The sequence below is a fragment of the Neofelis nebulosa genome, chromosome 10, assembly GCF_028018385.1.
Source record: "Neofelis nebulosa isolate mNeoNeb1 chromosome 10, mNeoNeb1.pri, whole genome shotgun sequence".
In the NCBI taxonomy this organism is placed as follows: Eukaryota; Metazoa; Chordata; class Mammalia; order Carnivora; family Felidae; genus Neofelis; species Neofelis nebulosa.
Genome location: NC_080791.1, coordinates 98,608,547 through 98,635,267, shown reverse-complemented (window position 1 = coordinate 98,635,267; position 26,721 = coordinate 98,608,547). Strand labels below are relative to the sequence as shown.

The 26,721-nt window shown below is 60.8% G+C and overlaps 3 protein-coding genes across 12 annotated transcripts in view; 1 reads left to right on the top strand and 2 right to left on the bottom strand.

Annotated features, from left to right (window-relative positions):
- Positions 1–3,478: 3,478 nt before the first annotated feature.
- Positions 3,479–11,384, top strand: CHRM4 (cholinergic receptor muscarinic 4). Of its 3 annotated transcripts, XM_058688814.1 has the most exons (3): positions 3,479–3,615; positions 7,921–7,979; positions 8,552–11,384. In XM_058688814.1, the coding sequence occupies exon 3, from the start codon at positions 8,581–8,583 to the stop codon at positions 10,015–10,017; it is 1,437 nt and encodes a 478-aa protein (XP_058544797.1). In that variant the 5' UTR covers positions 3,479–3,615; positions 7,921–7,979; positions 8,552–8,580; the 3' UTR covers positions 10,018–11,384. The 3 variants fall into 3 exon arrangements, with proteins under 3 accessions (XP_058544797.1, XP_058544795.1, XP_058544796.1); XM_058688812.1 differs by lacking the exon at positions 7,921–7,979 and having other exon boundaries at positions 3,493–3,615; XM_058688813.1 differs by lacking the exons at positions 3,479–3,615; positions 7,921–7,979 and adding an exon at positions 7,989–8,123.
- Positions 11,157–13,332, bottom strand: MDK (midkine). Its single transcript, XM_058688815.1, has 5 exons — positions 13,215–13,332; positions 12,822–12,898; positions 12,490–12,657; positions 12,209–12,370; positions 11,157–11,499 (listed from the first exon to the last, which is right to left on the bottom strand). Exons 2-5 carry the CDS (start codon positions 12,895–12,897, stop codon positions 11,474–11,476), a joined length of 432 nt encoding a protein of 143 aa, XP_058544798.1. The 5' UTR covers position 12,898; positions 13,215–13,332; the 3' UTR covers positions 11,157–11,473.
- Positions 13,333–14,502: 1,170 nt separating this feature from the next.
- Positions 14,503–26,721, bottom strand: part of DGKZ (diacylglycerol kinase zeta) — a 43,128-nt gene continuing 30,909 nt past the window's right edge. For 4 of the 8 annotated variants that reach the window (XM_058688794.1, XM_058688801.1, XM_058688799.1 and 1 more), the window contains 29 exons: positions 26,436–26,531; positions 26,069–26,146; positions 24,715–24,771; positions 24,280–24,348; positions 23,011–23,082; positions 22,789–22,905; positions 22,617–22,688; positions 22,249–22,344; positions 21,904–21,986; positions 21,742–21,802; positions 21,526–21,639; positions 21,284–21,424; positions 20,612–20,690; positions 20,361–20,416; positions 20,140–20,202; positions 19,963–20,036; positions 19,763–19,874; positions 19,191–19,390; positions 18,888–18,988; positions 18,711–18,790; positions 18,549–18,618; positions 18,364–18,404; positions 17,739–17,878; positions 16,916–16,947; positions 16,663–16,706; positions 16,081–16,201; positions 15,951–15,984; positions 15,626–15,725; positions 14,503–15,319 (listed from right to left, as the gene is read on the bottom strand). In XM_058688794.1, coding sequence (XP_058544777.1) covers positions 15,203–15,319; positions 15,626–15,725; positions 15,951–15,984; positions 16,081–16,201; positions 16,663–16,706; positions 16,916–16,947; positions 17,739–17,878; positions 18,364–18,404; positions 18,549–18,618; positions 18,711–18,790; positions 18,888–18,988; positions 19,191–19,390; positions 19,763–19,874; positions 19,963–20,036; positions 20,140–20,202; positions 20,361–20,416; positions 20,612–20,690; positions 21,284–21,424; positions 21,526–21,639; positions 21,742–21,802; positions 21,904–21,986; positions 22,249–22,344; positions 22,617–22,688; positions 22,789–22,905; positions 23,011–23,082; positions 24,280–24,348; positions 24,715–24,771; positions 26,069–26,146; positions 26,436–26,531 — 2,520 coding nt within the window. In that variant the 3' untranslated portion in view covers positions 14,503–15,202. Of the gene's footprint in view, positions 15,320–15,625; positions 15,726–15,950; positions 15,985–16,080; positions 16,202–16,662; positions 16,707–16,915; positions 16,948–17,738; positions 17,879–18,363; positions 18,405–18,548; positions 18,622–18,710; positions 18,791–18,887; positions 18,989–19,190; positions 19,391–19,762; positions 19,875–19,962; positions 20,037–20,139; positions 20,203–20,360; positions 20,417–20,611; positions 20,691–21,283; positions 21,425–21,525; positions 21,640–21,741; positions 21,803–21,903; positions 21,987–22,248; positions 22,345–22,616; positions 22,689–22,788; positions 22,906–23,010; positions 23,083–24,279; positions 24,349–24,714; positions 24,772–26,068; positions 26,147–26,435; positions 26,532–26,721 lie in introns of all 8 variants that reach the window. The other 4 variants (XM_058688798.1, XM_058688795.1, XM_058688800.1 and 1 more) reach the window with 2 other exon arrangements.

Sequence of the window (26,721 nt, the reverse complement as noted above, 5' to 3'; positions counted from 1 at the left end):
CCAGGCTCTTCTCTGTTTGTTTCCATGGAGGATGGAGGAGGGGGTGGTGATTGGTAGGGGGCAGGGCCATTGAACCAAGCTGGGCCCAGGTTCTCTCAGGCACTGTTTCTGGGGCTGCTGTCCTACGTGGGGAGCCCCATCTGTCCCCTCAGAAGAAGCTGGCTTCATACTACGTCTCTGTACGCCACCCCCTGCTTGCCCCAGGTCTGCTAACGATTAGGGCAGCCTTAACAGTGACAGGTGGGTATGTAGGAATGACAGAAGGTCACTGTTGATTGCTTCCTACCCAGGACTGTGGGTCTGGAATGAAGATGTGACTGGCCAAAAAGCCGGGTCCCCTCTAGTCTCCAGAAACCACCCATAATGGGTGTCTGGGCTGGCCAGGAAGGGAGCTTGGTCTTGTCTACAGGCATCCCTCAAAATGCCATTTGCTAGAAAGTAGGGGAAAGATATTTGCCCCGCTCTTTTACAGAAGCGTACAGGAAAAACAGAGCCACCCCAGGGATTTTTGCCAGCAACAGCTACTTCTTGACTATCTCCTGTGTGCCTCTGTCCCAGATGCTATGGGGCATGTAGAATTACAGATTCTGTCCCAACAGGGACAAAACCAAAAGATCAAATGGTTGAGCAAGTAATACAAAACAGTGTGAAAATGTGAAGAGTTATTACATAGTCACAAACACTGGAATTTTCTAGCAAATTGTGAGTGGACTCTGGACTAAAAGACACATCAGCTAGCTGTGTGACCTTGGGCAAGCCTTTTCTTTGCTTCGCTTTCCTCCCTTGTAGTAGGATACAGGGCTTGTATTATGTAACCTCTTAAAGTTACTTGCAGCTCTATAATTTCGAGTCATTCGAGGTCAGAGAGCACTGGAGTGGTTAGGACCAGGCTTCCTTGAAGAGGTGGGGATATGAGTTACTGAAGGATGGAAGAAGAGCACCGCACTGCAATCCCTGCACTCTACCCACATATTCCCCCCCCCCAACCCCACCCCCCAGTGAGAGGAAGAATTCCTTGTTTTGACAGTAGGGACTATGAATTTGTTTAGTGTAAACCATGCGCCAAGGATTCTTACTTTGATTCTCATCACAAAAGCCCTCTGAGATGAGTACTGGTGTTACCCTCAGACCACACATCTAACTGATGGAGCCAGGACTTAAACCCAGAGGGGAACCCTACTTTGTTATTTTGGAAAACAGGGTATGAAGAAGCCTTGTGGATGAGGTGATCCAAATTTGGTCCTGTCTGCCTTGTGTCTGCCCTGTCTGGCCAAGGATGAACCCAGCAGCTACCTCTCAGAGGCTCCTACAACCTTTCCGTCTCCACATCAACCCCTTTCCTTGGAAAGCCCTTGCCTGGTGGATAGAACCCTCTACTAGTAGTAAAGCCTCTGGGCCCCTTCTCATAACAAGTTGGGTCAGCAGGGCAGAGCTTGGCAATCCCATCTAGAGACAAGGAATTAGGTTCAGAGAAGTTCTATGGACCCAAGTTGTCTGTGGAGCCAATTGGGCCCAAGGGCCCAGGACGAAATTAGGTCCCTTGGCTCTCCACAGTCCTACTGTCGGTTCTGAATTGGAGGGGTCAACCCCACCCAATGGTAAGGATTTCAGGGAAATGGAAGCAGCTTTGCCTGATACAGTTTCTTTGGAACTCAAGGCAATGGTTGGAGACATCTCTGGTTTCTGTGGCTTTCCGTCCTTGGCCTGGCTTGTTTCCCTTGTTTAACTTTTTAAGTATCTGGCCTCCCCAACCCCTCCATTCCACACACACACAACACTACCACCTCCCTAGGAGCGCTACCCTGTCCTGGACCCTAGGAGAGATATGACAAAGTGGAACAAAGGCAGGACTGTCATCTGATTGTCCTAGGAACTAACTGAGCCTGTTTCCTCACCTGTGAAGTGGGGGCAAGAACAATAGCTTCTTTGGACATTGGTTATGAGGCTCATGGGAGACCAGATCATTCATGTAAAGGACGATGGCTTCTCACTCTTACCTAGACAGCCAACTCCAGCTGCCCTGGGGAGCACTGGTCTGGACCTTCACCTCCTCATTCAGCATGGAGAACACACCAAAAGCCCCGCAGCGCTGGCTCTTGCCCCAGTTCCTACCCCTTCTCTGGCAGCTCCTGCCGCCTCCCCTCCCACTGCCTTACCTGCCTCTGCAGTCCCCCTCACAGCATCCCCACCCTGTCCTGGAGAAAGGCGGGGGGGGGGGGGGGGGGGGGGGGGCGCGGGACCTATGTTGTTTTTCCAGGACAAGGAGTCAGCGGTCTGAAGGTTAACCGGGTGTTTGTGCTCAAAGAGTTTGGGGGTGACAGGCCTCAGGGCCTAGGCGTGGGGAGACGAATCCAACCCTGGCTGGCCCCAGGAAGGGCCATCTCCGGTGGAGGCGGAAACGCGGGTGTCGCGTCGGGCGGGCGGAGCTCTCCGAGGTGCTGAAGCCACCGACTCAGTCCCGCGGGCGCCTCAGCCACAGACTCCCAGGCCCTCCCGCTTCGCGCAGGCAAGGCCCCGAATCCTCAGGCTCCGGCCACTGAGGTTCGCGGAGACCTTAAGAGACCGACAGCTCGCCCTCTGGGGTCTCGTTCCGGGCTCCGCCCCAGGTGACCTTGGGCAATCAGCTTTCCCTCACAGGCATCAGTGAACTCGCCCACCAGGCCGCGGCTGAATGGGTTCGCGTCCCATCCTAGGGCTGGAGGGAGGATGCGCACCCCTTCTCCGGCCTGGAGTTCGGGAGCGGGGAGCCAGGCGGTGGGGGTGGGGGGCCAAGCGGGCATTGTGCGCGATGGGCGGGCTTCTTTCTCCCTGGCGGACTGTTGCCTGTCTTCTCTCCAGCTCCTTCCCAGGCCCCGACGGCCCCTCTTCTCTGGCTGCCCGGCGGCCAACATGCTGCCCTGAGACTGGAAACTGCCGGCCCTCGGCTCTCCGCCCCGACGGAACCGTGACGGCTGAGCCGACCCCACCCACCCGTAACCTCTCGTTGGGGTCAAACACTCGCGCCTCCGAGGTCCCACTGTGAGCGGAGACCCGTAGGGAGTGAGGTCCGGGCTGGGCGCAAGACCACCTCCGGGGCCCGGGTGTTTGGTCAGAGCGGAGGCGGAGAGCGCAGCCAGACGGGGCTGCCAGCTCCCTCCCCACCCCGCGAGGGGGCGCCGCGTCCCCATGACAACGCGGACACCCCACCCTCCTCCCATCTCTGCCTCCCGGGAGGGCAGCGCCCCCCGCTAAGCCGTACTGTTGACCGTGGGCGGTGCCCCACCGTGCCCGAGCTGGGAGCTGCCTGCCGGTTCCAGTGAGGGGCGCGCGTAGCTGGGGTCCCCGACGCCCCGGGTGGTGCCCCCCGAGCGTCGCAGTTGGGTGGCCGGTCCGGGGCGGGCGGCGCGGCCCCACCAGGATTGGCTGCTTCCCCGTGACATCACGCGGCTCGGGGAAAAGTGCGAGCGTGAGCGCGAGTCGAAGCCACAGCGCCGGGAGCTGCGGGCGGAGCAGGGGCCGCCCCTTGGCACCCCGTCCCCGCCCCCGGCCCGGCCGTGCGCCCCGCCCGCTGGCCCACGGGCGGCCCGCTGGTCTTGCCGTCTGTCAGGTGCGAGGGGACCGGGGCGGAGGTGTCTGGTAAGTGACTCCGCGGCGGAGCGGGGGCGGGGGGACACGGTTGCGAGAGAAGGACGCGGGGCTCTCGGACCCTCTGAGGCTCCCCGGAGGCGAGTCCCACTGGGACGTGTCCCCAGGCTCCTTTGGGGGCGAGAGCGGTGCTGGGAGCTGCACAGGGCCGGTGGGTGAGGGGCCCCGCTGGAAGAAAGACCCAGAGTCTCGGAAGCTTCTCCAGGTGCGCCTCTGGGAAGGAATGGACATTCAGGAGGTCGGGGGGAGGGGGTGCCCGCCCACAGCCCTCAAGGCACCTGGAGCAGCCGTCGGGGGCGGGACCCCGCACTCCAGCCCTCCCACTGGCAGCTCTGGAGGGCGCCGGGCGCTGGAGCCCTAAGGAGCCTTTTTCCCGCCCGTCTCCCCGCCCCCCACCCCCGGAGCTGCCAGCCCACTCCGGTCCACGAAGTCCTCCATCCGCGACCTTGAACCCCGACGGAAACACCCCTACCCTCTCCCGGTGCCCCTCCCCCACTCCAGGACTACTCCCTGCGGTTGCCCAGGCTCCGAGCCCGGGAGAGCCAGAGCCAAGCCCCAGGCCCAGTGGCGGAAGTGTCAGCGCAATGTCGATTCCAAATTTCCTGAGCTCCTTCTCCCTCCTGTGAACTCTTGAGTCTCTTCTCCCGCCCCAAGGACGGATTCAGGGGCCACAGCCTTCCCAGAGCCCTACAGTGAATGCCTAAGAACCAAGGACCCACACCCCAACCCCCTCCCCACGTCGTCCAGAGCACGCGCTCCGTTCTCGTCCGGAAAAGGGGGGGGGGTGCTCCAGAACCCGGGAAAGCATGGTGCCCACGCCCAGAGGCTGCAAGAACTGCGTGCTAGGGCTTTGGGGGGAGGGCGGGGCACCAGAGAGCCAGGGCCCCATCGACCAGGACGGAGACCTGGAGGAGCCTCTGGAGGAGCCTCTAGAGCCCAAATAATACCCTCCAGGTCTTCCCAGGCCCAGGGCTTGAGAAATCAGGTGCCCACTCAAGATGCTGGGGCCAGACAGTGCCTCTCTGGTGGGGTCTGGTATGGGAGCGTTAGAATATTACACTCAACTGACCCAAGCCCTGGCTGGGCCTCCGCGTTTTGGGGTGCTGCTGGTACACTCTCGCGGGCGGACTGGGCACCCTTTGGGCATAATGCTCCGCGGGCAGGCTGAGCTGAGCCTGGTGTCCTGTAAGGCTAGTGGGGCGACTCAAGCAGCGGCCCCTCGACAGAAGTCAGTCACAGGCTGGGACGCCACCCACACCGCAGCGTTGGGACCGGGGACACCACTGGGTGCCAGCTAAGGCAATGCCCCAAGGTCGGGATACCGTTGCAGCCCAGATTGTAGTCTAACCTTGCTGTCCTGGCCACGACCCTTCCCCACCCACGAGCAGAGCACAATCCAGACACTGGCTCTTGACTTGATCTTCTCTGCGCTGAGACAGCCAAAGTCTGAGCTGAGTCTCCTGGCAGGGGCTTTTGGACCGGAGTCAGGTCACCTACTGTGGACCCTGCCTTTGCTCCTGTACACAAACTCACAGGGACAGGGCACACTCGAATCGTGTGCATCCCCCAGGCCACAGCACTCCGGGACGCACACGCATGCACAAGCACGTGTCCACATGGCACGGGCCTGCTCACGCGCACACGGGCACACTGGTATCCAGGCGTGGCCGAGCGCGCACACACGCACATGCAGCTACTAGCTTCTACTCGCGCTCCCCAGTAATCACACACAAACAGAACTCGCACTCGCCTTCCCGCCCACATGTTCCTCGGCGGGGGCCGAGTGTAAGTCGGGCGCCCTTAACTTTTCCACCACTGAACCCGCGTGGAGTCGAGGGCAGCTCCCAGGCGGGGCTTGGCGGGGGAGGGGGTGAAGGGGTGGGGAGAACCGCGTCCTTCCCCTGGGAGGCCCTGCCCTGGAGCCTCCTCTGTGCTCGCGGTCGCGTTGGAGTTGGGGGCGGCGGCGAAGAGCGGCCGCCCTCCCGGAGTCCGGAGCTGGTACCCAGGGCTCGACATTGCCATCTAGTGGTGTGCACAGCCCTGGGCAGCGTCTCCTTCCTCCCCACATCTCGGGCGGGCCTGGATCACAGAGAAACGCCCCCAGAGAGAGTTGCTGTCTGAATGCCTCCGGGAGACCCCCCAGAAAGATGGTGGTGTGGGGGGCGGGAGACACCATACCTCACCTTTGCTGCCGCTGGCAGCTTCCCCAAGAGGACCCAGAGCGGAACTAAACCACCTGCCACCTCCTTGGAGACAAGATGTCCCGGAAGGAGACAAGAAAGAGGTCTCTTCTCTTCTGGGAAAGCCAAGTAGGGGGGCCGGCAAGGAGTGGGAGGGGATCCTTAGTTCTTTGGTTTTGAACAGTGGAGAGTAGAGGCAGGAAATCAACCTGAGGCGGGTTGAGGTTGAGAAGGTGGCTCCTGGGTTCTAATCCTGCCCCTGCCCCTACTTACACACTGGATGACTTTGGGCCAGCTAATTAACATTGTCCTCATCTGTAAAAAGATACTTACATCAGTGAGATGGGGATACTATTAGTACCTGCCTTATCAGGCTTCTGCAAGCATTAAACCAGATAATCTATATAAAACACTCAGAGGGGTTCCTGACTCATAGTTAACACTCAATAAACCAAGGCTATTATGTTTTTCATATTTGGCACCTCCAACCCTGTTCCCATCTCGCTGGCCTGCGTCCTGGCCTGGGGAGGTGAAAGCAAGGCTCTCCTTGGAGCTGGGGGACCATTGCCCACCCTGCACCTGCCTGCATGTGCCTGGGGAGGGCAGGCTCTCCATGCTGGCGGCCCCAGCTCCGAGGGCGACACCCGGAATCTCTCCAAGCTGAAAGGAGCTGTCAGAGACCCCAGAGAGGGTGGTGTTCAGTCTTTGCCCTTGACTCGTTTGTGACCTTGGAGATGGCCACACCCCTCTTTGAGCCTTTCCTCCTGGGAACCAAGGGTTTGGACAGGTGAGCATGAAATGCCAGGCTAGGAGGCTGGGGCTGTGTCTGCAGTGGTGAATGAGGGGGGTCGAGGCCAGGCTTGGGCGTGGGGAGTCACCCTGACACCTGCCTTCAGCCTGTGGCACATTTTCATGCTGGAGATGGAAAGTCTAGTTGCTGATCCCCACAGCTGCTTGGGCGGGGTCCCAGGACCCAGTCCTCTCTATATAGTGAATGAGCAAGAGAAGGGCAGGAAGGTGAGGTGGCTTGTCTAAGGCCACACAGCTACACCCTGCTGGCCTTGGAGCCTGGGCTGCAGCGGGACTGCTCCTTGCTCCACACACCCCGCCTCTCTCTCTCTCTCTCTCTCTCTCTCTCTCTTCTTCTCTCTCACACGCGGACGCTGTGTATACGACAGTGCTCAGGGCTGGCGGGGCTGGGAGGGGGCCCGTGTGCCTGTGTGTAATGGTGTGCATGTTGGCGGGTGTGAAGGAGGCTGGGCTGAACGGCTGCCCTGGCACGGCGCGCCGGGCGTGGGCCCCTCTCACGTGTATGGGAGAGGAAGGCGGGGGAGAGATGAAGAGGAACCTGGGTGGGAGGGGGCGCAGGCCGTGTGCTGGGGGGGGGGGGGCACTGGTGTGCTGGTGGGCCCGGCGGCGGGGTCGGGTGGGAGGGGCTCTGGCTGCGACAGACTCCCCTGCAGCACTGCCCCTCTTCCCCCTGAGACGCTCTGGGTTCCCTTCGGGCTTCCTTTGGGTTCTCGGTCGGGGTGAGGGCTGGCCCTGGCCCCTTGGAAGCCATGTGTGCCTTTGCTTGGCTGGCAGGCCCTCTAGGCTTCTAGGCTTCTGATTCCTCACGGTCCTCAGCTCCCACCACTCCCACTGGCTGTGGACAGTCCCTAACTCCCCTGCACTGAGGCCCCCCACACACACTGCACTGGGGCTGGGAGGGAGGGCTGGTGGGTGGATGTCTCAATGGCATGTGCCTCCCGAGCCTCGCTACATGGCACTCTCCTCCTCATCCTTGAGGCTTCCCTGTCCGTGCCCGCTCTGGTCATCCCAGAAGCCCTCCCCGAGGTGGGACTACTGCCTCTTCTGGCTCTCTGGGCCTCCTTCTGCCAGAATCCTTAGCTCTGGGACAGCAACACGTCAAGGATTTTGTGGAACCTTGGTCAGGTTATTTAACATCTCCGTGCCTCAGTTTCCCCATCTGTAAGTAGTGAAAAATCAAGGATTCTACCTCACAGATTTGTCGTGAGGAAGAAATAAATTAATATTTATAAAAAGCACAGAAAGTTCCGGACACTTAGACAGTTAAGTATTAGCTGCTAATATGTATCCTTGCCTTTGTCCTCAGTACCTTCTGTGAGGATTGAGAACAGGTCCCCTGGTGACGTTTGGTTACAGAACGAGGAGGTAAACGAACACTTCCGGCCGGAGCCACATGCTGACCTCTGGGACCACTCAAGCCCTCCCCATTGCTTCTGTGGGCCCTGCACACACTGGCCTGTCTGTGCCCCACACGTGCCTCAGGACCTTTGCTCTGGCCATTGGCCCTGAGTAAGCCACCTCCGCAGCTCTTCACATGGCTGTCTCCTCGCCACTGTCCGGATATCACCTCCTTGGAGAGGCCTTCACTGATCACCCAGCAAGGCAGCATCCCTCTCTGTCCTCTGACTCCCTCACTCTACTGTTGCCCTGCCTTGTTTTCGTTCTAGCACTTTTTTTGTTGCTCACGTGTCTGTGTGTCTGCCCTGATCAGGCTGTAAGCTCCGTGAGAGTGGGGGCCGCGTGTGTCTCATTCACGTCCGTAACTCCTGCACCGAGAACAGTGCTTGCACAGAGTAGGCACTCAGTAAGAGATGAACGAAGGGATGGGTCAGAGTTCTCTAAGGTTCTGCGCGATGATGTCCCTCTGTCACCTTGAGTTACCTCTGCAATCCAATTCTACAGCTCATCCTTTTCTCTCTCTCTCCTTCCTTCTCCAGACACCGCCCGCCCACTACCGCTAACCAAAATGGCGAACTTCACACCAGTCAACGGCAGCTCGGGCAACCAGTCTGTACGCTTGGTCACATCGACCCACAACCGCTACGAGACGGTGGAGATGATATTCATCGCCACGGTGACAGGCTCGTTGAGCCTGGTGACTGTCGTGGGCAACATCCTGGTGATGCTGTCTATCAAGGTCAACAGGCAGCTGCAGACGGTCAACAACTACTTCCTCTTCAGCCTCGCGTGTGCCGATCTCATCATAGGCGCTTTCTCCATGAACCTCTACACCGTGTACATCATCAAGGGCTACTGGCCTCTGGGCGCCGTGGTCTGTGACTTATGGCTGGCCCTGGACTACGTGGTGAGCAACGCCTCTGTCATGAACCTTCTCATCATCAGCTTCGACCGGTACTTCTGCGTCACCAAGCCCCTCACCTACCCGGCCCGGCGCACCACCAAGATGGCGGGCCTCATGATCGCCGCTGCCTGGGTCCTGTCCTTCGTGCTCTGGGCACCTGCCATCTTGTTCTGGCAGTTTGTGGTGGGCAAGCGGACCGTGCCAGACAACCAGTGCTTCATCCAGTTCCTGTCCAACCCAGCAGTGACCTTCGGCACAGCCATCGCTGCCTTCTACCTGCCCGTGGTCATCATGACGGTGCTCTACATTCACATCTCCCTGGCCAGTCGCAGCCGGGTTCACAAGCACCGGCCCGAGGGCCCTAAGGAGAAGAAGGCCAAGACTCTGGCCTTCCTCAAGAGCCCCCTGATGAAGCAGAGCATCAAGAAACCCCCACCGGGGGAAGCCGCTCAAGAGGAGCTGCGCAACGGCAAGCTAGAGGAGGCGCCCCCACCGGTTCTGCCCCCGCCGCCGCGCCCGATGGCCGACAAGGACACTTCCAACGAGTCCAGCTCCGGCAGTGCCACGCAGAACACCAAGGAACGACCACCCACAGAGCTGTCCACCACAGAGGCCACCGCGCCTGCCATGCCCGCCCCTCCCCTACAGCCGCGGGCCCTCAACCCGGCCTCCAAATGGTCCAAGATCCAGATTGTGACAAAGCAGACGGGCAACGAATGCGTGACAGCCATCGAGATCGTTCCCGCCACACCAGCTGGCATGCGTCCGGCGGCCAACGTGGCCCGCAAGTTCGCCAGCATTGCCCGCAACCAGGTGCGCAAGAAGCGGCAGATGGCGGCCCGGGAGCGCAAGGTGACACGGACCATCTTCGCCATCCTGCTGGCCTTCATTCTCACCTGGACGCCCTACAACGTCATGGTCCTGGTGAACACCTTCTGCCAGAGCTGCATTCCCGACACGGTGTGGTCCATCGGCTACTGGCTCTGCTACGTCAACAGCACCATCAACCCTGCCTGCTATGCCCTCTGCAATGCCACCTTTAAAAAGACCTTCAGGCACCTGCTGCTGTGCCAGTATCGGAACATCGGCACTGCCAGGTAGGCAGGCAAGGGTGCCCCAGAAGGTGCTGGTGGTCACGTGTGTGTGCTGAGCCATGTGGTCTCTCCCGTGGCTGTCAGGGAGAGATTTGGAAGCATCTCTCCGTGTTCACGTTCGCTGAAAAGAACTGAGGTCCCCAAGACCCCGTGAGGCTCAGGAAGAATCTCTGGCAGGATTCAGAGAGACCAGATCTCTGCTCAGGCTGAGGAGGGTCAGCCCCAGAAGCGTCTGAACCAAGACTGCCTGGCCCACCTCTGTTGCCCTGCCTCAGGGAGCTGGGAGGCACTGGCCTCCTGGGGCACCTGCCCCACTGTGACCAACCAGCATGGCTGAAATACTGACATCTGGAGGGAAGTAAAAGCCCAGGATCCCCCTTGGGAGGAGCAAAGGAGCCACTGCTTTGGAAAGGAGGCTTGGGAAGGGAGTGGAAGGCTGGGGTCCCCCATTGTGCCGTAGTTGGTGCTTTCTCCCTGCTGCACCCCGCATGTAGGCTCAGCCCCTCCTCCCAGGTCCCGTTCCAGGGGCAGAGCTCTCCCCTTGCTGCAGCTGTTCAGCCAGGCTCTGGGTGGGTGGGCTCTCAGGGCCCCTTGCCACATGCCCCTCGCAGCCCTGCACGTTCAGGATGGGGTAGCTGGGAGGTCAGGGGTGCACACTCAGGAACCGAGATCTGGCTTCCTGAGGTCCCATGCTGAGCAGAGAGGCCCAACGGATTCTGAAGAGTTCTCCTAGCAGGCTTCTGCAGTGAGGGAGGCCTGGGTCACAGGCGAGAATGGGGGCGGACTTGACTGTCACAGGCTTCAGTGACAGCGAGGGCCGGGCCGTACCAAAAGGCCTTTGGTTGAGTGTGGCTGAGATGGGGAGTGTCAGTTCTAGGGAATCTTCCAGGTTCCCTCCCAGTCCTGGTGTGGCCCCTGGAAAGACCAGACTGAAAGGCTCAGGTGACTTGATGGGGGTCCCCTTTCAGGAGTCAGTAGGGGCCCTGGGAGAAATTTTCATAACCGTTCTGCTTTTCCCATGAGCTCTGGGGAGCATTCACCGCCAAGCCCCCCGGCCCCTAAAAGCCACAGTTCCCACAGCCTTCCCTTTCCCTTCACCAGTTCCTGCCCCAACAAATTACCACAGCAAACTCCCTGGGAAGGGGCTTTTATATATTAAAAGAAAAGCTTTTATTGGGGGGAAAAAAACACAACGGTTTATTTGTTTCTTAGTAATGGCATCTTTGTGGGGAAGGACAAAAGGGGGTACCGGGAATCACATCCCTCTGGGGCAGGAGGCTCAAGTGGTCCACAGTCCCTTGTTCCTCCCCATTTGGGACACTTGGGGGTGGAGAAGTGAAAGGGAAGAAGCAGGGTATGATTGATAAAGCTAATGAGTAGACAAAAGGCACTGGTAGGTTCGATCTTGGCCCCGTGGGAGGGAGGGCACGGGCCCCGGGCTCCTTGGCATCCAGACCTGGCCGCTAGTCCTTTCCCTTCCCTTTCTTGGCTGTAAAACAAGTGAGAAATAATGCGTTAGAGGAGTCCCGGTGACCGGGAGAGACCCCCTGCACATACATCAGGGAGAAAATTCTGCCCCCTAGTGGCTCTGGATCAGCTGACCTGGTGGCCAGGGGGACAGTGCAGCCATATTGATGCTGGACCTGCCCCACACCAACTTATACTTTCACTGGGGTTCAGAAAACCTTCAGGCTCTTGGTCCCAGCCGCCCTCAGTCTCGGCCTCCTCACCTAAGATGTGGGCTGATTCACCTCTGCCCTGATGGCCTCTCTAGGCTGCTGTGAATCAGGAAGGAGCTAAGGGATAGCACAAGTGTGGGCTGTGAAGTCCTTTCAATACTGGAAAGGACCCAAGCTGACCCAATGCTCCCTCTGGCTGGAGAGATGACAAAGGCAAGTCCTTCCAGGTCAGTCAACTTCCCTGAACCCTAAGCAAAATGCTCCAACACCACAGAGCGGGTTTGTGCTTCCACTTGGGCCAGAAGATTTAATAACCCCTGAGTACCTTCCGCGGCCCCCCCTCAGTATGTGCCCCCTAAGCTATCTCTACAGACAGGGAAACCAAGTGCAGAGATGTCAAGAAGTCCTTCTCCAAAGTCCAAAACTTCAGGCTTAACCGTTCCCTTTCACAGGTGGTGCAGCACCCCCCCCCCCCCCGCCCCCTGCTATGACCCCGCAACCCTCTCCCACTTCCCTGACCTTTGGCCTTGGCTTTGGTCTTGGGGGTGCAAGGCTTGGTCACGCGGATGGTCTCCTGGCACTGGGCATTGTACCGCGCCTTCTTCAGGGTGCCTTGGCGGGCCTTCGTGCCTGTGCCCCCATCACACGCTCCCCAGCTCTCAAACTTGTACTTGCAGTCGGCTGGCGGGAGAGTGCCCAGGATCAGCGGGGCGGCCCAGTGGCTGGAGGCCACAGACCTGCCCAGGTTTCAGTGAGGCTGTGCCCCCCTTTTCCTGCCCTCCGCCTGCGCCCCGCCTCACCTCCAAACTCCTTCTTCCAGTTGCAGGGCACCCTGCACCGGACGCGCTGGGTCTGGGCCCCACAGGTACCCTCGCGGAAACCCACGCCGCAGTCCTTGCTGCTGGGGGTGCAGGGCCCCCAGGTCCACTCCGCGCACTCGTTCCCCGGGCCGCCCTTCTTCACTTTGTCTAAGACACACGGGGAACGGAGCTCAGGACCTCGCGGCACGAGAGACTCACTCAGGGGCCGTCTCCTGGGGTCCTGGCCTCGGAACCCCGGCGGCCAGGCCAGAGGTCGCCAGCCTCGCTGGCCCGTCTCCAGCCCTCCTTCAATCCCCCACACCCCGTATCACCTTTCTTTTTGGCCACCGCGGTGGTGAGCGCCAGCAGGGTGAGGAGGGCGAGGAGGAGGAAGCCTCGGTGCTGCATCCTGGGGGTGGGGGTGGGGGGAGAGGTCGGGTCAGAGTCCCCCCGCCTGCCCCCTTCCCCACGTGGGGCCGCACGCGCGCACCTCCCACCCCCGTCCCCACAGTCCAGGCCTTCGGGCCGGGGCGGCGGCAGGATTCTGGGGCCGGCCCCTCGCCGCTAGCCGGGGCGCACAGCCGGAGGCGTCTCCCTGGGGAGGGCCTGGAGCCCAGGACGCAGCTCAGACCCCCACCCTGCCTCCGGCCCCCAGGGCGGCTGGGGCCCAGCGGGCGAGGGGCCGAGGCCGCCGCCGCACGCCCGCCGGGACCCCGCGCGCTCACTCGCTCGCTGCCCGCGGTGCTGCGCTCCCTCCCGCGCCGGGCCCGTCCCGCTCCGGCCGCCGCGGCCCCTTTTGTCTCCAGAACCGGTCTGAGCCGGTCACATGGGCCCCCGCCCCCTCCCCGCCCCCCCCACCGAGGAAGGACCCGCCCCGCCCCCTCCCCTCAGACCCGCGCCGCCCCCAGACCCCGGCGTCCCCGCCTCCGCTCCCGCCCCGCGCGTCCCGGGCGCTTCTACCCCGGCTTCCCGCCGCGGGTCCCCGCACCACCCCCCGCTCGCCCCGCCCGGGCCGTCCGCGCTCAGACGACGGGCTCTGCCGGTCCCCCGGGGGGGTCTCCCGGCCCCAAGCTTCTGCCCTGCCTCGGCACCCCTGGCCCCTGCCCGAGCCCCAGGTTCCCGCCCCCGCCCCCTCCCCGGGGCCGTCCTCTTTCCCCGCTGGACGTCTGCCTCTCCTCCCGGGGAGGGGAGACTGGGAGGATGCAGACTGGGAGGAAGCTGGTAACCCCGGGGTTGTGAAGGGTTCCGGCGCTCGGCGAGGGGCCCGCGTTCCAGCCTATGTGCGGCTCAGTCCCCCGATGACTAACCCCGTCGAGGACCGGCCCTTTGCGCCCCCTTAGCTGCTGCGGAAGGAGCGCAAGCCCCCACCTAGGGTCGCTCCTCAAGTGAGCAGGGAGATGCTCCGCTCAGTGTTGGGGGAGCCTGGGGACACTGAGCCCCCGAGAAGGCGCTCGGACGCAGGGGACGCCGTGCCTTTCCAGGAGCGCAGGTTTTCGGGGGCGGGAGCTGGGGTGGGGTGGTGGGGGGGGAAGTTGTTGGAGGAGGAGCCCGCAGGCTGGATTTGGTAAGGCTAGGGAGCTGACGAGAGCCGTCTGAGAAGTTCCAGATGCAGCCACGGCGGCAGCTGCAAATGCCCACCCCTTCCGACCTTGGGGGATCACCTCACCCGATCCCCTAAAGAGTAAATGCAACTGAGGCCTGGGGGAAGGAGCTTGCCCAAGGCCAGAGGGCAAAGGGGCCAAAGAATACAGGCCTCACCCCCGCCCCACCTCTCTTTCACTTTCATTGTTATCGTCCCTGCGGGAAGCGGGAAGCGAGAGGAAATCAGCTCCTCCCCCCGGCCCCGCAGAGCTAGGCAGCCAGGCAGAGGTCAGGTCTCGGCCAGGTCCTGGCACGCCCCCCTCCCCAAAGGGGTCTGGGTCCAGGGTGTCCAGTCCCCCTCCACCAGACCCCACTGCTTCTGGAAGACCTTCCCAGCCAAAAAAAAAAAAAAAAAAAAAAAAAAAAGAGCAGAAAGGAAAAAATCCACTTTACTGAGTCACACCCAGCTGTAAACATGTCACCACGAGAGCCCCACTCCAACCCCCAGGCCACACAGTCGGGCATCGATGAAATGACTGAGTACATAGGGAGGGTCACCGGGGGTAGGTGCCAAGCAGGGCAGCGGGCAGGCAAATGCAGCAGGCTGTTTCTGGAAGGAAGCCCTGGGAAGGGTGGAGTCAGGGCAGGAGAGAGGGCCCAAGCTGCCAGGAGGCTCAGGGTGGGGCCCCTAAAGGAGCAGGTGGCTTAGGAAGCCTCTTCCTGAAGGCTCCCTGATAGGGCCTCAAGCCCCTCTGCCCTCCCCCTCTACTCCTAAACCCCACGAGGGCACCTGCTGCGGTGAGGGCGAGGGCTGCCCTGAAGTGGTCCAGCCCCGTCCCCCAAAGGCCTGCCCAGCCCAGTCCAGTTTCCTGTTCCCCCGTAGGCCCTGGGTCGGGCTGGGGCCTCAGGGGGACAGGTGAGATCCCCCAGCTCCTCAGAGTCCAACCCTCGTCCGTCCGGGGCGGGCGGCTCCTCAGGGGGCAGCACGGGGCTCCTTCCCTGGGGCATGGGTCCCCCCCCCCCCCCCCCCCCGTGGTAGTCCGACTGGAATGTGGCAGTGAGGTGGGCGATGAGGGGGCTCGTCCTCAGGCTGGCCCTGTCCCTCCTCGCTGCCCTGGTGTCAGCCTCACAGCTACACAGCCGTCTCTTGGTCCTCCCGCTGGATCATCTGGTAGTGCTGCCGGTTCTCTAGGTAGGCGGCGAGCTCGGTGTCCTGAGCCTTCTCGGCCCGCTGCCGGGGGGTGTCACCCTGGATGAGGGGGTTGCCGCCATCAGTTCAGGACCTGTTGACCCCCCCCCCCCCCCCAGGCTTGGGAGAGGGCAGGGAACCTTCCCTCCGGGCTGCCAGTGGGGGAGGGAAAAGCCTCAAAGGCCAGGCAGTCATCCACCCCCCGCCCTCCGCTGGCCCAGGTTTCTCAGGATCCGGACTATGCTGGCTGAAGGACAGCTTCGGGTCCCGAGCGGCGGCCCTCCCCTGTGGCTCCCCGCTTACAAGGGCCCGAGTTTGGGAAAGGGTTGGTTTGTGCTGGTGTGGACTTCCTGCTAGTCTGCTCACCTGCTGGTCTGTCTTCATGAGAGAGGCCCCAGCCTCCACGATGTAGTGGCAGATGGTACGCTGGCCCAAGGCCGCTGCCTGGTGCAGACAGGTCTCCCCACTGCGGAAACAGGGGCTGGCTGTGGACCCCCATCCTGTTCTCAGGGCCCTCTCGTCTGTGTCCGGAGGGCTATTAGAGCACGAAGCTCAGAGCTGTGGGGCAAGGGCAGGACAGAGGTGGCCTGGAAGGGTTTATGGGCTCTGACCACGAACCGAGTGGGAAGGGCTAGATGAAGACAGGGCAGGTTCCAGAGCAACCAAGGTCTCCCGATGCCCAGATACTCACTTCTCCTCCACAGCATCAAGGATCTCTGGGGGCGCTAGAGAAGAGGGGTGGGGGAGGTCAGAGAGGCCTGACGCCCTTCCCTCCTCCCGCTGCGGCCCCCGGCCCCGGGGCCCCCAGTGGCTCAGCTCACCGTGGTCCAGCAGGTAGCGGACCACTTCCTTGCTGCCCGTGCTGACCGCATGGTGCAGGAGCGTGCGGCTCTGCTCATCCCGGTGCATGAGGTCACCCCCAGCTCGGTGCAGCTCCTGGAGCTGAGGGCAGGAGGCAGAGAGCAGGGCTGGGGCTCCTCAGGGCTACCCCCCTGCCAGCCACAGAAACGCCCCATCTCACACAGTCCGCAGGCCTGACACTACTGTGCTCACACATCATCCCTCTGGGGGTCTTTCTGGAGTGTAGGGGAGAGACACTGGGCTTCTCACACCCCAGGGGCCCATGAACTCCCCAGGACCACTGATGACCAAGCCCTGGAGCCTGCGGTTCCTCTAAGACTTGCTCCTTTCTGAGCACCGGGGACAGGCAGGCTGTGCCAGGAAGCCCCTACGAAGGGACAGCGGGAGCGGGACAGGGACGGGAACAAGGTGGAATGGGACAATCACCATGGAGATTCTGCAGCGGGCCAGTGGCTGGCTCCCAAAGAGGCCAACCCTTGGCCCCACCCCGAGGACCCACCCCACATGGCACAGAAGGGAGAAGCCGAGCCCCTCGCTAGTACCTTACAGAAGTTGTTCCTCTTGGCGGCCTCAATCAGCTCTTCACCTGCACGGAACACCTGCCTGTTACACTCTGGGGCCGGAGGCCCCGGCTCGTGTCGGCGCATGAACGTGCTGTGGGGAGGGCGGGCCTGCCGGGGCACGTGTGCTGAGGGCTCGGCTGTGGTCCGTGTGACCGTGTGGACCTTGCCGGTTGTGGGAGGATGTGTGTGGGCTCCACCCCACCTGGGGCCGGGGAGAAGGGAGAGCCCTCACCTTTGGGGGGTGCCACATCCCCTGGCAGTGACCTGCAAGCAGAGCGGGGTGAGATGTGAGCCGGCGACGGCACAGGCCCAGCTGGTCCCCCTCCCTGCCCCAAGGTGCTCCCTGCGTTCCTTCAACAGTTTATTGTTGCCTACGTGGCAGGTGCTGTTCTGGGTGCTGGTGATACAGCCGTGAGCAAGACCGAGAGCTCGCTCGCAGGGAGCTTACATTCCAGTCAGGGAGACGAACAAGTCAACAAATATATAAGGCGTTCTGAGAGTGGGAAGCGCTGAGGAACAGAGACAGCGCGGTGTGATCGCACAGCAACTTCAGCTGGGGTTCCTGGGAAGACTCCTCTGAGGAGGAAACTCCCAAGCTGCGGTCTGAGTGGAGGGGGCAGCTCGATGAGGAACGGGGGAAGTGTCTGAGGCAGGAAGGACAAGTGCAGAGGAAGGCAAACTTGAGGCCCGGACAACCTGGGCAGGGCACTGTGCTGGGCAGCGGGGATGGAGGGTGGGTGGGTGGAGGGGTGAGGTTGGAGTGCTCGGATGTTGGGGGATGGGGAACAGGACTCATAGAGAAGTGGGGGTGGGGGTGGGGGGAGGCGGGGAACCCAGTGCAGCAGGATGGTCAGTGACGCCACTTTCCTGGGGTCAAGGGACTGGTCAACTGGGTGTGGCCAGGTTCGGTTCTCTGCCAATGACTCAGCCTGTGGGGACCCAGCAGCTAGCTTGACACCGGACATGTGTCTGGTGTTGAAGGCGGGACTTCAGGAGCTTCTGGCTTGTGGGTGGGGTTTAGAGCCAGGGGGGCTGGAGGAGCGGGCAGGACTCACCGGAGTGTGGGTGAGCAGGGGGAGTTGGGAAGAGGGGAAGTGGGGGTTGGGAGGTCAGGCCGGGCCGATGCCCCCAGAAGCTCAGGGTCCAGAATATAAATCTCATCCTGTGCGATCTCAGTCACATAGTTGAGGTGTTCCTGTGGGTGGGGAGGTCAGGGACCAAGGGTCAGGATCTTCCAGGGCCGCCGATGGTGGGGGTGCAGGGGCAAGGCCAACGGACCTGGAGAAGCCTCTGCTAGGAGCATGAACGTGAGCAGGCACAAGCCGGATGAGGGGCCTTCCCAGCCCCTTCCCACTGCTGAGCCTTCACCCAGGCTGCCCAGCCTCTGGGCAGAAGTGCCTTAGCATCTGTGTCTCGGTGGGCGGCATCTGTGTTCCCAGGCCCTCGCACCCACCCAGCAAGACTTTTCTGGGAATGCCCGCTCCCTTCACTGTTGGCGGCATGCGTGCCAGTCTGGAGGGCAGGGCCATGCCCTATCTGCGGCCCGAGCAGGTGTGCGGGCGCGACACAGTATGAGGACTCGGGGGGGGGGGGGAGCCCATCTGTGGAAGTGTGGGCCAACAGGAGAGGGCCCTCGGGTGGCTCGGAGCCAGCGATGGATGGAGGGCCGCGAGTGCTCACCTGGGCCCGGTCGATCCTGTAGAAGCGGCTGGCAGTGGTGGCTGTGGGGAAGGCAGAGAGCCGGCTGAGGGGACAGGAGGTCCCTTGTCCAGGCCCAGATTTTCTGCTGCCCCACCAGGAGCCCTGAGGGAGGGGGCAGGACACAGCCCGGGACTGCCAGGAGCTGGTCCTTCAGGGCCACTCACCGTCCAGGAAGCACCACTTGGGGGACAGTTTCTGGCAGGTGGGGGACTTGGCTCCAGCACCTTCGTGCTCCTGCTGAGAGAAGCGGAGGCCGGGAGTTGGGAGAGAAAGGAAACTGCAGCAGCTGGGCACAAGCGGGACGGGCTCCTGACCCCCTCCCTCACCTGCTGGAGCCTCTCGATGTGCGCCCGGCAGAGCTCTAGGTCGCTGTCTCCTGGGACCACCACGGTGCCCAGTGGCACGGCTGGGGGACAGAGCAGGCCGTCAGCAGCTGGCCGGATCCTCCTGCCTCCCCCCCCCACCCCGGCCTCGGCAGCTCCTTGCCCCCAACTGTCACTCACAGGCCTCCTTGAGCTGCTCCTTATCGTAATGCAGGGCCTCGTAGTCATGCATGCTGACTCTGCTCACCTGGATCCGCAGCTGCTCAGGCACGGGCTGCTGGCTGAGGCACGGGGCAGAGGGTGGGAAGAGGGCACATGGCAAGGATCCTCGGCCAACCACTGAGGGGCAGACTGAGGGGCCCTGCCCAGCTTCCCTGGGGCAGAGGGACTGGAGGCCCCCTTTCCGGCTGGGGAAACCAAGGCTCAAGAGAGGGGCAGAGTCTGGCCTTGGGTCCAGGGCAGGTGGCCGGGAGGGGGACGTACTCGCTATGCAGGGGGGCGGCACTCCGCCGCTTGGCCTTCTGCACCATGGTGGCCTGGTTGCGCAGGGCGATGCGAATACGAGAGGCTGCGAGTTTGCAGGGCTCGCCATCCACCTGCACCGGGATGGCCTTAGACGTGGTGAGCACCACCTCGCGGCACTGTGTCAGCCGCTCACCGTGCCCGCCCACCTGCAGCGCTGCCTGTGGGCGCAAAAGGCTCAGGTCAGGCGCCAGGGCAGGGGCAGTGGGGCCCCCAGCTCTGTTCCCCCCAGGGATGCTCTGGCCAGGGAACACAATGACAGTGACCCCCCAGACAGAGAGCAGAGAGGGGGACAATACCCCAGTCAGAGAGCTGAGGGAAGAGTGAGACCCTGCTGAGGGGGGGAAGGGAGGGAGGGAAGGGGAGACCCCAGCCAGGGAGATGAGCATGAATTCTCCTATCTCAGCCAGTGAAAGGAAGTTCAGTAATCGCCCCCCTTCCATCTTGGAACAGTATTCTTGGTCACTGTGGGGACAGAGCCAGGGGCAAGGCAGAGCCGGGGCTCCAGACAGGTCCCTTGCTGGCCCACTCACCAGGGATGTCATGGTAAAGCCAATGACCTCGAGGTAGCCATCATCATGCCGCTGGGGCTCAAAGTCGTGGTGCTCCCCAGGGTGGCCCCAGGGCATGGTGCCTGCGCAGTACCTGGAGGGGAAGGCAACACAAGGGCCTTCAGAGGACAGTCCTGCAGGATGGAGACAGCTGGGCCCACACAGAGCCCTCCCCTCCTCACCTGGGAATATTCAGGAAAACAATGCACTGGGGCTTCAGGTCCTGGATCTTGGGGGTCAGGTCGGTTCCATCACACTGGAGGCAGGAACAGGGGAGGGTGTAAGCTATACAGCCATGCCAAGGCAGCCTCCCTCTCTGCTGGGCCCACCCACTCTGCCTGCCAGCTTGGTCCATTTACCACCACTCGGATGTGCTTGGCCAAGTCCTTAGAGCTGCCCATCAGGAAGTCAGAGAAGGCTGTCTGTGGGAGACAGAGGGCATCACCATCTGGTAACAGAGACTTTCCCTTACCACTGCCCAGAAGGGGTCCTGTGGCCTAGCAGACACAGGTGGGCAGGGGGCTTAGGTGGTAGAATAGTGGGCATGGTGGGGGCTATTGCTGGCAGACCCCAGACTCACCCCGGCATAGAACATCTTATTTCGAAAGCGGCTGTTGAATTTCTCTGGGTTGGCCTCTGGGTGGCGATAAGAAACAGGGGACAGTCAGTCATTCTGAACTTGCTGGGGCTTCCCAAGCTGGGGTGGGGAGGAAGGGCTGGGAACAAGTGCCTTTCTTTTACTGCTGGGGGCAAGTTCTGACCCTCTCAGGGACCCTCCTGTGTCTCTTCCTCCCCAGCCTCCCAATGCCTCCTCAGCAAGAGGTTGCCAACCTCGAGACTCGTGAAACTCCAGGGTGACGTGGGCATCGAAGCCCAGGCTGAAGTAGTTGTTGAAGACATCCAGGGGCAGCTGGAAAAAGGTCACGGGGCCAGCATCAGGGCTGGGCCTAACAGACCCCTCCCTGCTCTGGCCTGGCCCAGGCCAGGGGCCACCAGGCTCGCTAAGCCCATGCACTTTTGGAAGCCTTTCCCCCAGTTAAGAGGATCTACCACAAAGTTCTTCCTCCAGCCAGTTCCCCGCCTGAGGCCCTGCCCTCTCAGCTTCCGGCTCCGGTGAGGCTCCTCCAAGTGCCCCATACACAAAACAGCCCCAGCTGTGCTGACACTCTCTTCCCTGGCTTTCTGTCCCCCATGATGCTTCTTCCCCAAAGTGCCATATTCTCTAGGAGCTCTGTGAGAACAGGGACTTTGCTTTGTTGCCGCTTAAAATGGTGCCTGGCATGTGGCAGATATTCGGTAAATATTTGCCAAGTGGCTGAATAACAACTAGCTTGTGGAGTACCATTATTACCATTGTACGGAAGAAGCTGAAAGTCTGGAGAAACGAAGAGATTTGCCCAAAGTCCCTGAACTGGCAAGTGAGAAAGAGGAGGCCAGCCCGGGTCTCCCGAGACTGCCCCCTGCCCCCACTGTAGCGGCTGCCCCTGGCCCTGGCCGCCCTACCCGGTCAGTGGCACCCTCGTCACGCTCCTCGGGTCCCGCGTCGGGGTTGGGCTCAGCACGGAGGTCCCAGCGGTCTAGCTGCACTACATTCCCCTCCTCCACGTGGGAGAGGATCTTGGACACGGGCTCATCCGTGTAGCCCTGGTGGGACAAAGGGCTCAGGAACCGAGCCTCTCCTGGGGAGAGGCGTGCAGGGTTGCACGGCCCACCCCCAGCTCTCCTACCCTGCCGTGGGCTCTTACCCCTCCCCAGTTGAGGGTACGGGCCAAGTCATTGCCAGTGCCCAGGGGCAGAATGGCAACGGGCGGCGGTGGTTTTAAGCGCAGCTGGTCCAGGGTGGAGAGGATCCAGCCGACCTGGAGGGGGCAGAGCACAAGAGGCCAGGTCAGACCAGTGGGGCCCAGGCTCAGGCCCCAGAGAGGCGGGAGACTGGAGAAGCGAGCAGCGGGGGAACTCACCGTGCCGTCGCCTCCGCACGCCAGGATCCGCAGGTTGTGCACTTTGCGGTACATCTCCAGCCTGGGGTCGGAGGACCGGAAGTGTCAGGGTACGTACACCCTACCCTGAGTGCCAGGCAAGCCCCCTGCCACTGTCCCCATGGAGCCTTGGCAAGTACTTACGCCTCCTTGGGCCCTCCCTGGCTCAGGTCAAAGACTTGTCGGGGATTGAGATACCACAGGAAGGACTGGATGATCTTAGCGCCCTGCGGGGGACCGGGGGAGTCAGTCAGGGCTGGTGGGCTGAAGTGGGGAAAAGCACATGAGAAGGCTGTGGCTGTGGGAAGCAGGCCCAGCGAGGGGCAAGGGGTGGAGACAGAATCAGATCTCCTCAGTATCTCTGGGAAAGAGGGATGGGGCAGGAGCCTGCCATGGAACCTGGGAGCAGTTGCTGGGGAGGGGAGGGGTGCAGAGCCGGAACCCATTCCTCCCCCAAGGCTCCCGGTGGAGAGGGGAGGCTGTGCGTACCTGGTTGCCCCCACTCTTGGGGTTCACAAACACCAGCAGGGGCTTCATGAGGGGGGACGGGGTGGGCCTGATGATGAAGGGTCTCCAGCGGCCCTCCTTGGAGACAGAGAGACAATAAGGCTCCTTCCTGTCTTGAAGACCTTACCCCCATTTTCGGCAGTGCACCCTCATACTACCTCCAGGTCAGACCTTAAGTGGGCCTGGCCATACAGAGGCAACTCGGATCTGGCCTCACACCCTCCTCTGGGGCCCAGAGCCCAAACTGACCCACCAAAGGCTGCATCATCAGCCCAGGGGCCTCAGTATTCCAAGAAACAGGCCCCTCTTTCCTGTTCCCCTCCAGTGGCCCACCCAGCCCCAGGACTAACCTCTGGCCCTTTCTTGCTAGATTTCCTCTTAAAGGATGCTCTCTTTTTCTTCTTGCTTGCCTTGAGGGTATTCTGCGAGGGAAGCCGGGGCATTGGTGACAAGGTGGGAGGGCTGGGGTAGCCAGCAGAGCCCAAACGTGGGAGTGGTGTCAAGGGTGCAGGCAAGACTCACCTGGGGCCTTCGAGCGCGAAGGATCCAGGTGGGTGGGATGACCACGGCAGCGTGGACCCCCAGGGAGCACGGCTCCTCGATCTGCTGCAGCATGAAGCAGGACACCTTGCTGTGGTACTAGAGAGGAGGGGGCACAGCTGAGCCGGGCTGAGCTGAGGCCTGGGGACCCCCACCCAGTGCAGCCCAGGGGACGGCCTACGGCGGGGCAGGGCGAGCACTCACTGCTTGCTTGCACCAGGAGCAACTGATGGCCACGATCTCCTTGCTGTGGAAGGTGAACTTCTGCTGGAAGCCCTAGAGGGAAGGGGGTGGTTGGGGCACCAGGGACCAGGTCCAGAGCAGCAGGCCCAACCCCTCTTCTGTTGCCAACCTCTCTCCACCCCGGGAAATTGAGCACATTTTTTAAAATTAAAAAGACAATGGGGTGCCTGGGTGGCTCAGTCGGTTAAGCGTCCGACTTCGGCTCAGGTCATGATCTCGCGGTTCGTGGGTTCAAGCCCCGCGTCGGGCTCTGTGCTGATAGCTAGCTCAGAGCCTGGAGCCTGTCTTCAGATTCTGTGTCTCCCTCTCTTTCTCTGTCCCTCCTGTGCTTGCTTTCTCTCTCTCTCTCAAAAATAAATAAAACATAAAAGTAAATAAAAACAAATAAAATAAAATAAAAAACAGAACAAAATGACAAAAAAAACCCCTGTAAAATAAGCCCCCGGAGCAGGGAGGCTTATGACTCTCTGAAGTTAACTGCAAGGCGTTGGGTGCACACATGTGAACTGCTCAAAGGATCCACAGCTAACTCCTGTAGGCTGAGATGCCCTCCTCCCTGACCCCAGACCCCCAGGCCCCTGGGCATTTCCAGCGCTTCACGCTTCTTCACAGTACCTATCACATTCATACCCTTGTTTGCCCTACAAACGTTACTGAGGGCCTGCTGGGTGCCAGGCTGTGCTTGGCACTGAAAGTGCGCAAAGGAAAAGAGGGACAAGGCCCCTCGACCTTCCATGGCCTATGCTTACCGACAGAGACGCACAGGAAGCAGACAATGACTAAGTGACCACCACACTGTGGACTGTGCTCAGGAAGACTGCCTGCAGAGTCTGTCTTCAAGCCACACCCTCCTCCTCCAGGAGGGCAGGGACCCACTACCCACTACCCAGTGGGGCTCAGCACCCAACAGGCGTTCAACAAGTATCTGCCGAGTTACTAAATGAGTAAGTCTAATTCTCAGAGAGCTCACGTGTAATTTCCAAGTAGTCCAGATACCCTGCACTAGAAGATAACTTTCTTCGCTGCTCTCCTGCTCTGTCCAGAAGCCTAGGTGTTTTGGAACTGAATGGGCACCTCAGCCAGGCTGAAACAGAGCCCTAGGACTCTGCACTCAGGAGAAACAGTCGGTGATGGGCAGGTCACACTGGATGCACAGCCTGAGGCTCGGGGGCCACAGGGCCCAGGTCCGGTGGTCATCAGGCTGGCCAACTTCCCTGGGCAGGGCCTCACCTTCCCACAGTGCCGACACTTGCCATCCTGGCGTCGCCTGTGTACCCAGTGGTGGCGCACAAATGTTGGCTGGTGGAGGAAGAGAGAGTATCACCGGAGTGAGGGGTGGGGCTGCAGGAAGCTCTCTGCAGCAGTGTGTGTGAGGTGAGAGGGGCTGGAGACTTCTCTCCATGGCCTCAAGGTGGGGACTGAGGCTCGGGGTAGGGGAGAAGAGTGAGGAGGCACAAGAGGCAGGCAGTGTCCCATCCACTCTGCAAGCAGGGCCTGCCAGGCCTTCCCCATTGAGACGCTCTCAGAGCCTCAGCCCTGTACCTCCCTGGGCCCCAGAGCAGCCTCGAAGTTGCTGAGTCCCCTGGTGGCACTCTGGAGACACTGTGGAGAAGTCCACTCAGGAAACTTGGGGCCTCCTTACCTGTAACTACCCTGGGCACTTACCTCACGGATGTTCCTGGAGCCTGATTCACGGAAGGACGGCTTACAGCGGAAATTTATCTGTGAAACATTGCAATGACCACCCAAATGTCAGAACCTCCTTTCACGGAGTCAGGCATATAGCCACCTCCTCCAGGGAAGTGTCACTCACAAGGTAGAGATAGCCCCAAATCATCCTGGGAGCCCTCAGAATGTGAGACACCTCTTTTCAGAAGCCCTCCTGCATCCCTGCCTCCTCTCCACCATAGCCAGAAGGACTTTTTCCTCCCTCTGTTAGTATCCTGGGATGGGGGAGACTTGGAGTTTTGTGTCTACTCCCCCACCATTAAAAGGCAGTATGGGGGCGCCTGGGTGGCGCAGTCGGTTAAGCGTCCGACTTCAGCCAGGTCACGATCTCGCGGTCCGTGAGTTCGAGCCCCGCGTCAGGCTCTGTGCTGACCGCTCAGAGCCTGGAGCCTGTTTCAGATTCTGTGCCTCCCTCTCTCTGCCCCTCCCCCGTTCGTTCTCTGTCTCTCTCTGTCCCAAAAATAAATAAAAAACGTTGAAAAAAAAATTAAAAAAATAAATAAATAAATAAAAGGCAGTATGGTTTACTCCTCCCACATTTTCCCCTTACCCTCGAATGCTCCCAACCTAGGCACGTGCAGGCACCCTGATCGGTGCTTGCAGACTTGTGCTGGCTGGTCCCTGGAGACCATTAGCTCACTTATGAAAACTGGTGTGATCCCATCTTAGCCTCTGTAACACCTGGGGCTACGTTTGTCTCTCTTTTCCCAACTGTCCCTGCTTCAGCCTTAGCAAAGTTGCAGGGAAACCTCACTCTATGAGTCAGGGGCTGGGGCAAGTGACCCACATTAGCCTTGCTGATGCCACTCCTAGTCCTACAAGCTTTCCCATGTGCTGATCGGGGTTTCTGCTGCCTGGGGAGCCCCCCACCCTTGGCCTGGATCTGCCTGCTCAGTGTCCCCTCTACCTTGCTTTCGAAGCACGGGCCAGGGCTACACAGGAGTGGCCTAGCTTCAGCAAGACCATGGCCCCTTCTAAATGTTAATTTAGGTGCTAATAAAATGGGGTCTCGGCCATCGCTCATTATTCATCCATAGTGAGCCCCACTCTGTGCCAGGCTTGTTCTGGGCAGTGGGGATAGGGTAGCTAATAAAGGAGTGGAGGGAGACAGGACTCAAATGCAGGCATTTCAGCTCGAGGGTCTTTGGCTCTTCACCACCACGCAGGCCGGGGCACTCTTGGCAGGCAACGCTTGTAACATGAGTATCAGTGCAGAAATACACATGTGTGTTTGCTGAGGACTTCAGCACCCAAAGGGGAGGGGCAGGAAAGGCTGAGCACTCACACTTACCTTCTCCAGTTGCTCAATGCAGGGGGTGTGCACCACGATCTTGCAGGCTGCACACTTTCTCCGGGACACTGATTTCTGCTGCAGAAAATGAAGAGGAGGCCCTGAAGCACCAGGTAACTCCGTCCAGAATGCTGCCCCAGGGCCAGAAGAGAAATCCTTCCATCTTCCCTCTCTGTTCACTGGGAACCCCCGATCCTGGCACCAGAATACAGCCCCCGTTCCTCCTGCCATCCTCAGGCAGCCCACAGCGGGCGCTCAGGTGACAGTCCTGTTCCCACCTTCCCAAGAAGGCCAGCAGAGGTCTGTCTACAGGCTTCTAGACCCACTCTACCAGCAGGGGGCAGCATGCCGCAGAGAGCTCACTCACCAGCATCTTGGCTACACAGTACTGCTCCCCAACATAGCAGAAGTCCCCTGACACGTTGGTCTCGAACCAGATGTGCTCCCCATAGGTCGCGGACTCCTAGACCGCGAGACAAGCGTGCTCAGAGCGAACCTGCTACCCAGCCCTCTAGTCAGTCCCTGTGCTGCCCCACCAGCCCTCCTCTCTCCCAAGACAAACCTGCTCCAGCCACCACAATCTACTTTGCTCCATCCTGTTTCCACAATGTCCCTACTCTTTTAAGATTAAAAAAAAAAATTTTTTTTAAGTA